General features: G+C 48.6%; 1 protein-coding gene across 1 annotated transcript; it reads left to right on the top strand.

The window, feature by feature from the left end:
* Nucleotides 1-1,431: 1,431 nt before the first annotated feature.
* On the top strand, nt 1,432-12,005 carry Eif4a3 (eukaryotic translation initiation factor 4A3). The gene is made up of 12 exons (XM_050140442.1): nt 1,432-1,684; nt 3,860-3,932; nt 5,346-5,412; nt 5,980-6,042; nt 6,831-6,963; nt 7,124-7,204; nt 7,538-7,679; nt 7,883-8,021; nt 8,481-8,596; nt 11,365-11,472; nt 11,551-11,678; nt 11,779-12,005. Exons 1-12 carry the CDS (start codon nt 1,516-1,518, stop codon nt 11,793-11,795), a joined length of 1,236 nt encoding a protein of 411 aa, XP_049996399.1. The 5' UTR covers nt 1,432-1,515; the 3' UTR covers nt 11,796-12,005.
* Nucleotides 12,006-12,498: the final 493 nt, after the last annotated feature.

Below are 12,498 nucleotides of genomic sequence, written 5' to 3'. Positions count from 1 at the left end.
AGTTGTCCCCTGACCTCCATGCCTACAACGTGGTATAGGCATCCCACTTACATCCATGAACACACACAAACACAGTAAACTTTTTAAAAAGATATATGAGCAGAGTGGCCCAATAACAATACAATAATTTTTTTTCTAGTCATTACATTTGATGAAGTAAAAGAAACGGGTGAGATTAAACAGCTTCTTAAACAGTATCCCTAAGCTATTATTAGACTAATTTCAACAGGCAGTATGAAATGGAACTTTACAATCTTCTCTTACAATGTCATTAAAATTCATGTGTATTTTACATCAGAGATTGCACAACAACCCCTAGAGTCAGGCTTGCAAAAGGGCATGAGAACATGGAATAAACCCATGAGCTCACATTTTACTTAGTCTCAGATGGGTGACCAGCTCTGTCCTTAATGTTCTGATATGATATTATTACATATATTATATCGGTTATCTGGTGTATACAAATTCTGACACCAGAGCAGGCGCCAAGCTCTCAAGAGAAGGCGGCAATAACTTGTTTTAACGAGGATATATTGTGACTCACAACTTCTCCAGACTAAACTTACCTAAATGAGTTCCCTTTTAATAGTAGCTTTTAAAGACGTGTGTGTGTGTGTACATGAGAGTGGCCTTCACCTAAGCCAGGGTTGGATCCCCAGGAGCTGGAGAAGCAAGCGGGTATGAGTCACATGATCTGAGTGCTGGAAAGAACTCTGGCTCTCTGGAAAAGGAGTAACTGCTCTTAACAGTTTTGCCATCTTTCTTCAAAAGCAGAAAAAAAAAAAAAAAAAAGCCAAGCGCAAATGTTTCCTAGGACTAGGGCTATGGCTCAAATTTGGACAGATCCTGGGATCCACGCTCAAAAACAAAACAAAACAAAACAAAAAAAAAAAACAGACAAGCCCGGTTGCAAACCAGGACTCTCCAGAGTGCTGGGCGTCACGAGCCGGGTCAGAGGCACTGAAGAATTCTCCGATGGGATGGCGGCTTAAGCGATTCCTGCTCTCCCAGGCAAAAACAGCTGTCCGGTCTGAACCCACCAATCTTTCCCACATCACTAGCAAGGCGGCGAAAGCCAGATTCAGGGCATCTCGTTGCTCGGGTTGCCATGGCAACACAGGCGGGCGCTGGGGAATAAGGGCCGAGCGGACGGGGTTGTGCCATCTTTTTTTACCCCATGCCCTCAGGGACACCGTAGTGTCCCTCTGCACCTCCCCAGGTCCCCATGTCCCTATCCTGTGAAAGAAGGAGAAACTCAAAAAGCACTGTTTGCACACACCCGAGGGAGTACGCAGTGCCATGCATAGAAGCGAATCAAGCCCCGCCTCTCGCCAAATATCGCGAGAATAGGAGCGGCTCCTGCGGCGGCCCCCGCGCTCTCTACTTCCGCCCGACGAGGCTCCTCCAGGGCGCTGTGGTGTCGTCACTTCCTCCCGACCGGCCGGCAGCGCGAGCCTTGCTTCCGGTTCCCGCCGCTGCCGCTCGCGCTCCTCACCTCTCGGTGGACTCGGAATCATGGCGGCCACGGCCACGATGGCGACGTCGGGCTCCGCGCGGAAGCGGCTGCTCAAAGAGGAGGACATGACCAAAGTGGAGTTCGAGACCAGCGAGGAGGTGGACGTGACCCCCACGTTCGACACCATGGGCCTGCGGGAGGACCTACTGCGCGGCATCTACGCTTACGGTAGGTCGCGGGCCTGGCGGCGCGGGGAGGCCGGGGGACGGGGAGGCTGCGCCGGGCGGAGAGAGTGCGAGCCCGCGGCTCCGGGGCCCAAGACCGGCTTCTCCCCGTCGCTGCAGTAGCGGGTGACCGTGTGGGTCCCTGTGAGCGCCCCGAGGCTCTGATGGGAGGGTGGGGACTGCGGATCCGCTAGGTCCGTGCCTCGCGGAGTTTGTAAACTCTGTTAGGAAAGCGGAAAGTGCGAGGCCAAGGTGCTTCAAGCGGTGGGAGTTGGTGGGGAAAAGCGACGCGAGCTACCGGTAGAGGGATAGATTGGTAGGGGCAGTTAAGAGGGAGCTCCCGGAGACGCACGGGGTCCCCAGGGCGGCGAGGGCAGCTGGTCCTGGCTCCTGGATGCCGTTGCCACCTGTGCGCCAGGAACAGAAGGAAACCGTTTGTCATGAGATGATTCGTTCCTAAATACAGCGGGAAGCCACCGCAGTCTAGAGCAAAAGCGCCAGGGTCGGGCTTACAGTTTGAAAGTTTCTTTTGGTGTCTGGATTTGGAGTAGAGCGAGTAGTGGAGGCGGGGTGAGGTCCGGACCTGGGAAGAGCGGTGCACTAAAGTCTGCTGGTGGCTTTCGAGTGATGTCGCTGGTATCTGCTTAGGTAGGAGCATTTGAGAGAGGCTGAGCGTTGTCATTTTCCTAGTTTTTCAAAGTTTTTTGTTTGTTTGTTTTTGTTTTGTTTTTCGAGACAGGGTTTCTCTGTAGCTTTTGTTTTGTTTTTCGAGACAGGGTTTCTCTGTAGCTTTGGTGCCTGTCCTGGAACTAGCTCTTGTAGACCAGGCTGGCCTCGAACTCCCAGAGATTCGCCTGCCTCTGCCTCCCGAGTGCTGGGATTAAAGGCGTGCACCACCACCGCCCTGCTCTCTGTAGCTTTTGGAGCCTGTCCTGGAACTAGCTCTTGTAGACCAGGCTGGTCTCAAACTCAGAGATCCGTCTGCCTCTGCCTCCGGAGTGCTGGAAGCTGGGATTAAAAGTGTGTGACACCAAGCTTGGCTTTTTTTTTTTTTCTTGGCTTAGCCCTAGTTGAACTGGGGCTCACTTTGTAGACTAGGGAAAGGTGGGTCTTCCCACTTTGAATGGTGCCCACTTTGGTTTTTAGTTGATTTCAGATATAGTCAAATTGACCACCAAGAATAACAATCACAAATCCTTTGCTGAGTTGTGAATCTGTACTAGCTATATCTTTTAAAAGTATAAAAATGAAGTACAGCTTTTCTGCGTTTACTTGGAAAACATTTATTTTTTCTTTTTTGGTGTTTGTTGTTTTGTTTTGGCGGTGGGGGTGATTTCCTGACAGGGTTTCTCTGTGTAACCCTGGCTGTCCTTTAACTTGCCTTGTACGACCAGGCTGGTCTCTAACTCAGAGATCTGCCTGCGTCTGCCTTCCGAGTGCTGGGAAAGGCATGCTCTACCACAGCCCGACTGTCTCCTTTTTTTGTTCTTTGTTTTGAGCTAAGTCTCTACATAGCTCTGGCTGTCCTGAGACTGACTATGTATAAAGTTGGCCTGGAATTAACAGATCCTTCTGTGTCTGCCTCCTGAGTGCTGGGATTAAGGAAGATCATCCCCAGTCTATCTAGGGTGGTGCCTAGATAATGGGGCTATATCCAGGTGAGAGAGCAGTGTGGCTATTCCCACATCACGCCTGTGCAGGTCCAGTGCCCTGAGATGACAAGCAGCAAATGGGTTTGAGTTCTTGCTGGTAGGAAGGGCAGCAACTACAGTGCTTCTGTTTAGTTCTCTTTTTTCTGAGACAGGGTTTCTCTGTGTAGCCCTAGCTGTTCTGGAACTGCTCTGTAGACCAGGTTGGTCTTGAACTCAAAGAAATCTGCCTGCCTCTGCCTCCCGAGTGCTGGGATTAGGGTGTGTGCTACCATGGATTTATGGTTTTATTGCAAAGAGGGTTTCACGTGTTTTAGGCTGGCCTTGAACTCCTGATGCTCTTCCAAGTGTTGGTATTGTAGATGCTGTCTTCAGAGGTAATCTCCCAGGCTAGTCTGTAAAGATGTGGGTTCTCCTGGGAGCCTGGAGTTGGCAGTAAGAATCACATATGTGTATCCCTGGAGCTTGTGCTGTGTGGCATTGGCGCTGTCACAGTGTGGGAACTAAGTCTTTCCCTTTTGTGTTCACAGGTTTTGAGAAGCCTTCAGCAATCCAGCAGCGCGCTATCAAGCAGATAATTAAGGGGAGAGATGTCATAGCACAGTAAGTGGGTGCTGAGAGCCAGCTGGTGTTGATGGAGAGAGGGTCTCTTTGTTCCTGCCGCCCGGCTAGCTTATACCTGAAATAATCACACAGAACTGTATTAATTAAAACACTGCTTGGCCTTTAGCTCTAGCCTCCTATTGGCTAACTCTCACATCTTGATTTAATCCATTTCTATTAATCTGTGTTCACCACGAGGTCTTGGCTTACCAGGAAAGATTTAGCATGTCTGACCTGGCATCATCATGGCGGTTCTCTCTCTGTTTTCTTCCTCCCAGAATTCAGTTTAGTCTCCCCACCTACCTAAGTTTTGCCGTATCACCAGGCCCAAAGCAGTTTCTTTATTAACCAATGAAAGCAACACAAATACAGAAGGACCTCCTACACCAAGCTGGGGTCAGTGACACTGGTGAGGGCTGAGGGAAGCTGAGTCTGCTTCGGCATCTCTGCACTCTGCGCAAACCCACCTCCTACTCAGCATTTACTCTTTTTTCTCATCTAGAAAAGGGTTCCGCTGGGCAATGGTGGCACACTCCTTTAATCCCAGCACAGATCTCTGAGTTCAAGGCCAGCCTGGTCTGCAGAGCAAGGTCCAGTATAGCCAGAGCTGTTACACAGAGAAACACTGTCTTGAAAGACCAAACAAGAAAAAGATTCCTTTAAGTCAAATTGCTGTCATGTGTATTTTGGGGAGGTGCTTGGTGCTGTGGGTCATATCCAGCTCACAACACACAACAGTGCCATTACTGACGTATATCTGAAGCCCTGAATGTAGATTTATGTAAGATACTCTTTAATAGCTTTATTTTTTATTTCCCTCCCCTCCACATGCTGGGTACTGAATCCAGGGCCTTCTTTATTACTGAACTATACTCTAAACTATTATTTGCCTTAATTTTCAAAAGACAAAAATGTTTTAAGTTATACTCCAAAATGTTAGGTGCCCTTTGCAGTAAGGGAAGAGACCTTTTCTGCCCCTCTGAAGTTCTTCCATCCCCGGTGCACAAGCCATGTCACTATTTTCATCTGTGCAGTTTAACGTCGTATCTCGGGCTGTGATGGCTTGCTCAGTTCCCAAGTTTGCTTCTTAGTACCCACACTGACACAGATGTGACACGCCTGTGACTCCAGCGTCAGGGGACCCAGCACCCTCTTCTGTGCTCTGAAAGCACCTTCACCCATGTGGCATTCAGTCACACAGAAATATAAATAAAAATTAAAAGTTGTGTCCTTGTACTTGGGTCTTATCTTTGTAGTTATAATGCTGAGGTTAAAGGTGGGGACATCTAGAAAGAAGCTGCCCCAGTGTGCAGCCAGGGCTTTGGAACACTGCTGAGGAGAGGTCGCCAGAGCAAGGACAGGGTCGTTGGTGCCCTTTTCCTCTGACAACTGCTCTTGTGCTTTCTCACACAGGTCTCAGTCTGGCACCGGTAAGACGGCCACCTTCAGCATTTCCGTCCTCCAGTGCTTGGATATCCAGGTGAGCTGCCACTCACAGCAGACTCTCCTTAATCCCAGGAGATGTCTCTGCTCTGCCAATGCTGTGTGTACAGAATACTGTTTTTAGGTAGGGTGTGGTTGTATTTTTTTAATCCCAGCAGATAGGAGGAGCTCTGAGTTTAAGGCCAGCTCTTCATAGCAAATTTCAGGCCAGCCAAGGATACAAAGTAAGATGCTGACTCAAAAAGAGGACATTCTGATCTGCATAGGAGAGCCCTGGTGTGTGGCGCTCTTGCTGGACTTTGCAATTTAGTGTCTCCTCAAACCTGTCAGGAAAGAGCAGCAAGGCTAATGGGAGCTGGTGTCCTTAGCCCGAGTGCTTGTTAGCAAGGAGTATGAACAATACTGAGACCGGAAATCCCGGCTTAGTGTGATAAACTGGACTTGGACTAAAACCAGGTTCTCACTCAGGCGGAATCTAGAGTTTCTGTTTAAAAGGTGGGCATGAAAGCAGAGCGGGGACTGTTTGTAAGAGACCGGAGGGGAGGGGCGGGAGAACCCACTCTTCTGTCCAGTCTCATGGTTTTCTTCTTCTTTTATTCACCAGGTTCGAGAAACCCAGGCTTTGATCTTGGCTCCAACAAGAGAGTTAGCAGTACAGATTCAGAAGGTGAGGCATTAAAGATGGTGGTGTCGGGCTGGGAGTGGGCTCTCCTGGCGTGTGCAAGGCCACCTAGCAGAAAGATCAGTGTTGTGTTTGCAGGTATCTGAGAACGGACTGTTGGCCTGACGCTTGTTTTCTCTTCCCGTGTTTGCCCGGGGCCCCCAGGATGGCAGAGTGGGTGCAGGAGCGTGCTGCTCACGCCTGAGTTTGACCCCCAGAATCATGTTGCCCTCCAACCTGCATACTGTTTGATAATAGTGCTTTCCTTCTTCCCTGTTGGGTTTCACGGCACCAAAAGATGGAACCCAGAGTTCTGTGCTTGCTAGGCAGCCTACAGTTCTTTGTATGAATCTGGTGGTTTTTATCATTGCTTCTGCTCGTTTGATGTGTTCGTGATCTTAGAAGTGGTCTGGAAATGTACCATGGTCTGGAAATGAACTCACCTATAACCATAAGGCCCTGGAGTCAGTCTCCAGCACTAGTGTGGGGAGACAGTTTTCCCACAGGAAAATGAATTCCATTTCAATCAAATGATGATTTTTTTTTTAATCTTGAAGGGGTATATAGTACAATGTTAGTATGATGGGATTATGAACTGTAACGTTTCCTGCATTTGGTGTACACCACTTCAGTAATAAGAAACCATCAAAATGAATCTCCTTTTGGCAGAGAAAAGAAATCTTACAGTTTTATCATTATGAATAACTTATAGTTGGTTATTTCAAATTAGAGTGGAAATGACAGTTTAGATGTATCTGACCTTGTGCCTTGCGTGTAAACCTGTTTTGCTTCAGGGTTTGCTGGCTCTGGGGGACTACATGAATGTACAGTGCCACGCCTGCATTGGGGGCACCAATGTTGGGGAGGACATCCGGAAGCTGGACTATGGGCAGCATGTTGTGGCAGGCACCCCGGGACGTGTCTTTGGTGAGCACCTCTGTTGAGAACGGGGCTGTGGGTGGGATCTGTGCAGTGTGCTCAAGGTCATGGCAGTTCATTCACATGAGCAGGTGGTGTGTACAGGGACCAGTGCAAATAGCTCCCTTCTTAGAGCCAAGTGTGATTCTTTCAAAATCTAATTACACAGATATGATTCGCCGTAGAAGTTTAAGGACACGGGCTATCAAGATGTTGGTTTTGGATGAGGCTGATGAAATGTTGAACAAAGGTAAGGGGACCAGAATTTTCTACTGACATATTGTCGGGTCTTACGTCTTCACAGTGAGGTCTCTGTCTCCTAGAGATGTGACAGTCCTTGCTTTCTGGAGAAGCAGCGTGTCTTGGGAGGTTTGGGACCTGAAATTCCTGTTGTAATGTTTTTGTGGTTAAGGTCTATGGTTAAAGTCTTCTTATCTCCTCTTGACTGCACACTGCCTGCTTCAGCACACATTGCTGTGTGGCTTTGAGGTGCAGCTTGTTGGTCAAGGTTAGGGTGTTCACCTTTGAACTTGCTCTGACCAGTGACAGCTGTAAAGCCATAGCTGCGCTCATCTTTGCCCAGGTTTCAAGGAGCAGATCTACGATGTGTACAGGTACCTGCCGCCAGCCACACAGGTGGTTCTCATCAGTGCCACACTGCCTCACGAGATCCTGGAGATGACCAACAAGTTCATGACAGACCCCATCCGCATCTTGGTGAAGCGGTAAGGAAGCATGCCCTCATTCCCTTTTCCATTCCTAAGTCTGAGCTCAGTGGGTGTTCTCTATTCTGAGGAATGGGAAAGGTTCAGGCAAGTTCAGGATCCAGCCCTTTGTGGTAGGGGAGATAAGGGCTGGGTGCTCTTAGGTGGCCTTGTCCCTCAGGTCCTGGTTTGAAGAGTGACGTGAGCATTTATCTGTCCGCCAGTGATGAATTGACTCTGGAAGGCATCAAGCAGTTCTTCGTGGCGGTGGAAAGAGAGGAGTGGAAGTTTGACACTCTGTGTGACCTCTACGACACGCTGACCATCACCCAGGCTGTCATCTTCTGCAACACCAAGAGGAAGGTGTGCCACCTCGCTCTGTAGGGACCGCAGGCTGGATCTGCCAAAGGCAGCGGGGTGTAGCTCAACTCTGGGTTCCTGTGCTAATGCAGCTATAGACAGTATGATAAGACAGAAACCGTGAGACTAGGCCAAGTGCGAGGGCTGCTGGGGAAGCTGAGGTAGGAAAATTTCCGGAGTCCAGGAACCGTAACAAGACCCATCTTTTAAGGTGTAAAAATAGGTGCTGACATTGTGTTTTTCTGTAATAATTTTGATGTCTTTGGTTTAAGCTCAGTAGGTTGAAGCGATGGCCTGTGGGTAGTCCGTGGTAGTGTTGCCCTAAAGAATTCTCAGGTGTGCCCATCCCTGCGGAGGGTGGGTGAGCTCCCTGTGCAGCTGTCTGCGTGTCTGCTGCTGAGGGCTTCCATTTTGTAGGTGGATCTCAGCTGGGTGAATGAGCACATTCTTGTCTGATTGTAGGTTGACTGGCTGACAGAGAAGATGAGAGAAGCGAACTTCACTGTGTCGTCCATGCACGGGGACATGCCCCAGAAGGAGCGCGAGTCCATCATGAAGGAGTTCCGATCAGGTGCCAGGTAGGCCTTTGGCAGCTTTGGCTCCTGTGGAAGGACAGATGGTAGTGTCCTCGGGGCTTTCATGTCGTTTCCCGCTCCAGGTGTGGGAAATGATGGAGCTCTCTGAGTGGACGCTGCCCTGTGGGGGCTGTTGGCTTAGTGGTGGACTGGCGGGAACCCTTGTGTTTGTTCTCTGTTCTCTGGTGACCAGGTGTTGGGTCTGTCAGTGCTCAGAGAGCAGACCTGTGAGTGAGCTTGTGCCTTTGATTCAGGTCTGCTTTGTGATCCTTTGGGTCATGTCTGCGGCTGTGTGTGTCCTCGAGCGGGATATTCCAGCTAGACTGGAGCTGCTGATAGTCCCCAGCTTGTCAGCAGCCTTCCCTCTGGCGTTCAGTTCTCTTTGTCATCCTTGTGTTCTTTTTATTACTGTTTATTGTCCCTGTGTGTGTAGGGTAGCCTGTGTTGTTAATAAAGTGTGTACAGAGTCAGGAACTAATTTGTGGAAGTCAGTTTTCTCTTTCCACCATGTCGGTTCCAGGGATTGAACTCAGGTTGTTGGGCTTGGCAGCAGGCTCCTTTACTAACTAAATAAATTACTGAGCACTGGAGGCATTGGCATCTGTCCTCGGCTCACATAGGGATGTACAAGTCCCCCTTTGGGATCCTGAAGCCTGTGCTGGCCTTTCCCTCAGCATTTCTGGAGGGGACCTTTATCTTGTTTTTGTATTTCTTGTTTCTTTGAAACAAGTTGGGGTTGGGTTTTTTTTTTTTTTTGGTTTGTCACTAGTGTGACAATTGTTGCCTCCCCTCTCTGGTGTTTGGTTTTCAGATTTTGCGACAGGCTCTTTGTTGACAGAGGTCTTCTATCCTGCCCGGTCCCGCAGCTGTTCAGTCCCAAAGAAACACACAGAGGTCTTACATTAATCATAAACTGGTTGACCTGTTAGCTCAGGCTTCTTATTAACTCTTTCTTACATCTTAAATTAGCCCATAATTCTTGCCTGTGTTAGCCATGTGGCTTGGTACGTTTATCAGTGAGGTGTTCTCATCTTGCTTCCTCTGCATCTGGGTGACAGCTGCAGACTGAGCTTTCCTGTTCACAAAATTCTCCTGTTCTTGTCGCCCCTCTTATATACTTCCTGCCTGGCTACTGACCAATCAGCGTTTTATTAAAACAATACACTCTAAATGACAGGGTACAGACCATTGTCCCATAGCAGCTCTGTCTATGCAGTTCAGGCTGGCATTGAACTTGGGACCCCTGCTTCATTTCTTGAGTATAGGACTTCAGCCAGTCACTGTTTGAAGTTGGCTATTTAGAGTATACTCATCTAAATTAATCAGCTTGTAAGTGAATTTTCCCTCTCGTTCCTTTTTTCTTTTTTAATTTTTTTGAACTTTTCTTTCTCTTTGAAGGTTGTATTTTTTTCTTTTCTTTTTTTAAATTTATGTCATTTAGTAGCTACCTTGGAGATGATACCATACCTTGTTTGCTTGTGGGTTTTTTTGTTGTTTTTCGAGACAGGGTTTCTCTGTGTAACAGTCCCGGCTGTCCTGAAACTAGTTCTGTACACCAGGCTGGCTTCGAACATGCAGACATCTATCTGCCTCTGCTTCCCAAGTGCTGGGATTAAAGGTGGGCCCCGCCACTGCCCGATGACCATCTCTATTCTAATATCTGTTACTGATAGCTCCTTTCCCTGTCTTTCCAGACAGTACAAGGATCTGGATTTGTTTAGCCCCCAGCCTAGCATTCATGCATGTTAAAACATATGTGCTTGTGTGTACACATGTGCACGCACACAACACATGTAATTCTATGGTTTTAGCACTGAGAGATTAATGTAACTTTTAATCTACAGTGGCATTTTGCTTTATAGGATAGATTTGTTTGTTTGTTTTTTCGAGACAGGGTTTCTCTGTAGCTTTTTGGAGCCTGTAGACTAAGCTAGAGCCTCTGCCTCCTGAGTGCCTGGCAGGATAGAATTTATTTAGATTTAGACGTATTGTCATCTCTTTCCTCACCTCTGTCCTGTTGTCATCTGTAGACTATCTAGTCTCTGGCCTGCTTGCCTCACGCTGCTCTGGCCTTCCCCTTCCTCCTGGCTCAGTTGTGTAGCGCAAGGCAGTGAAGCCACACCCACCTGCTCTGGAGCTTTCCTGTGCAGTGGAAACAGGAGTCCATCTTCTTTCTAGTAACCCTGTCAGTAGGTGAGGGATCGGTGGTTTTTTTTTTTTGGTTTTTCGAGACAGGGTTTCTCTGTGGCTTTGGAGCCTGTTCTGGAACTAGCTCTTGTAGACCAGGCTGGTCTTGAACTCACAGAGATCCGCGTGCCTCTGCCTCCCAGTGCTGGGATTAAAGGCGTGCACCACCATCACCCAGCGATCAGTGGGTTCTTATTAACAGTCTGTTAGTATTGCGCTGCCTCAGTAATGTGGTCTTTATGTGTTTGTGTCCTTGCACACCTATCATGTCGGTTAGGATCAAACATGTTCCAGGTGTGCTAGAATGTATGCCTGGCCTCTGGGGGGCAGGTGGCACCACTTGGGCAGAGTAGCTGCTGTGGTATGGATTCAACTTAAGATTTAAAAATGTCATTAGTAGGTTCCTGTTCATAATAGAATTTTTGCTAAGCAAAGGTCATATTTTCCCGCAGGGGCTGGACCCACGTTTTAAGTAATTGTTTCCCGGTGACCTGTGGGTGATGTGATTGCTCAGGGCCCTTGGCCAGAGCTTAAAACTGCCAGAGGCCACTCTGCTCTCACCTTTCTGACTTTTCTTTTTGCAGCCGAGTGCTCATTTCTACAGATGTCTGGGCTCGGGGCCTGGATGTCCCTCAGGTGTCCCTCATCATTAACTACGACCTGCCCAACAACAGAGAACTGTACATTCACAGGTGTGTGCTCCTTCCTTTGCTCAAGACTGTTGGCCTTCATCCATGTGGCTGTTTACTAACACCTATTTTATTCTAAAGGATCGGGAGATCAGGTCGATACGGCCGCAAAGGTGTGGCCATCAATTTTGTGAAGAATGATGACATCCGCATCCTCAGGGACATAGAACAGTACTACTCCACCCAGATAGACGAGATGCCCATGAATGGCAAGTTGCTGGTTATTCTGGGGGCTGTGGGAGGGGCTTTCTTACTAGGAATTGGGGAGGTGACGTGTGGCATTGTTAACGCACCTTTCTTCTCCTTCAGTGGCTGACCTGATCTGAAGCTGGTGCTCGTGTGTCAAGGGCCTGGATATGGCGCCTCTTGTGAGCTCCTCCTTGCAAACAGGAAGCCTCTATTTAATGGGGTTTAAATGAACTGTCTTCTCACAGCCCCGCAGGAAGACCCTTGGGCGCTGCCATCTTTTCTAACCCACATGTAAATAGTCCAATGCTTTGAGCCTTTTTCATTAAACATGGAAATTTTCCCATGAACTTGAGTGTAGATTTCTTGTGGTGTCACCAGCTTTCCTGGTCTGGCCATTTCTCTCCCTAACTCCACATTATGTACAGAATCCACCTTGAGACGTTTAAGAGTCAGACGAGAAAACCCATAGTAGAAGCGAAAGGGAACTAGTGACTTCAGATTTGCAAACGTTTCTTTAAGATGATAGCAAAAGATCTGGCACGGACTTGTCGGGGTGGACCTCTTCAGATGGCACCAGCATAGAAGAGTGAAGCCCAGGCTGGGAGGCAGCGGGAGGCGTGGCCTCTTGGAGCTCCTGGTGGTTAAGTTGTGGATGCTAGAGTAGTCACATGACCGGGAACCGGACCCTGCTGATGTGTCTTAGCTCAGCCAGGTCACCCTGTGGTTACCTACCCTCTCACCTGAGTGCATGTGCTCAAGACAGCCCCAGCCTTGGAGCCTTGAAGATGAGGGGTGACTGCAGATGATGGGACCCCTTAATTTGTAGCCGAGTCTGCCAGC

This window comes from Alexandromys fortis, unplaced genomic scaffold, assembly GCF_014885135.2.
Source record: "Alexandromys fortis isolate MF-2015 unplaced genomic scaffold, M_Fortis_MF-2015_v1.1 scaffold_39, whole genome shotgun sequence".
Taxonomy (NCBI): domain Eukaryota; kingdom Metazoa; phylum Chordata; class Mammalia; order Rodentia; family Cricetidae; genus Alexandromys; species Alexandromys fortis.
Note: the sequence above shows the minus strand (reverse complement) of the source record. Positions and strands in the feature narration are given on the sequence as shown.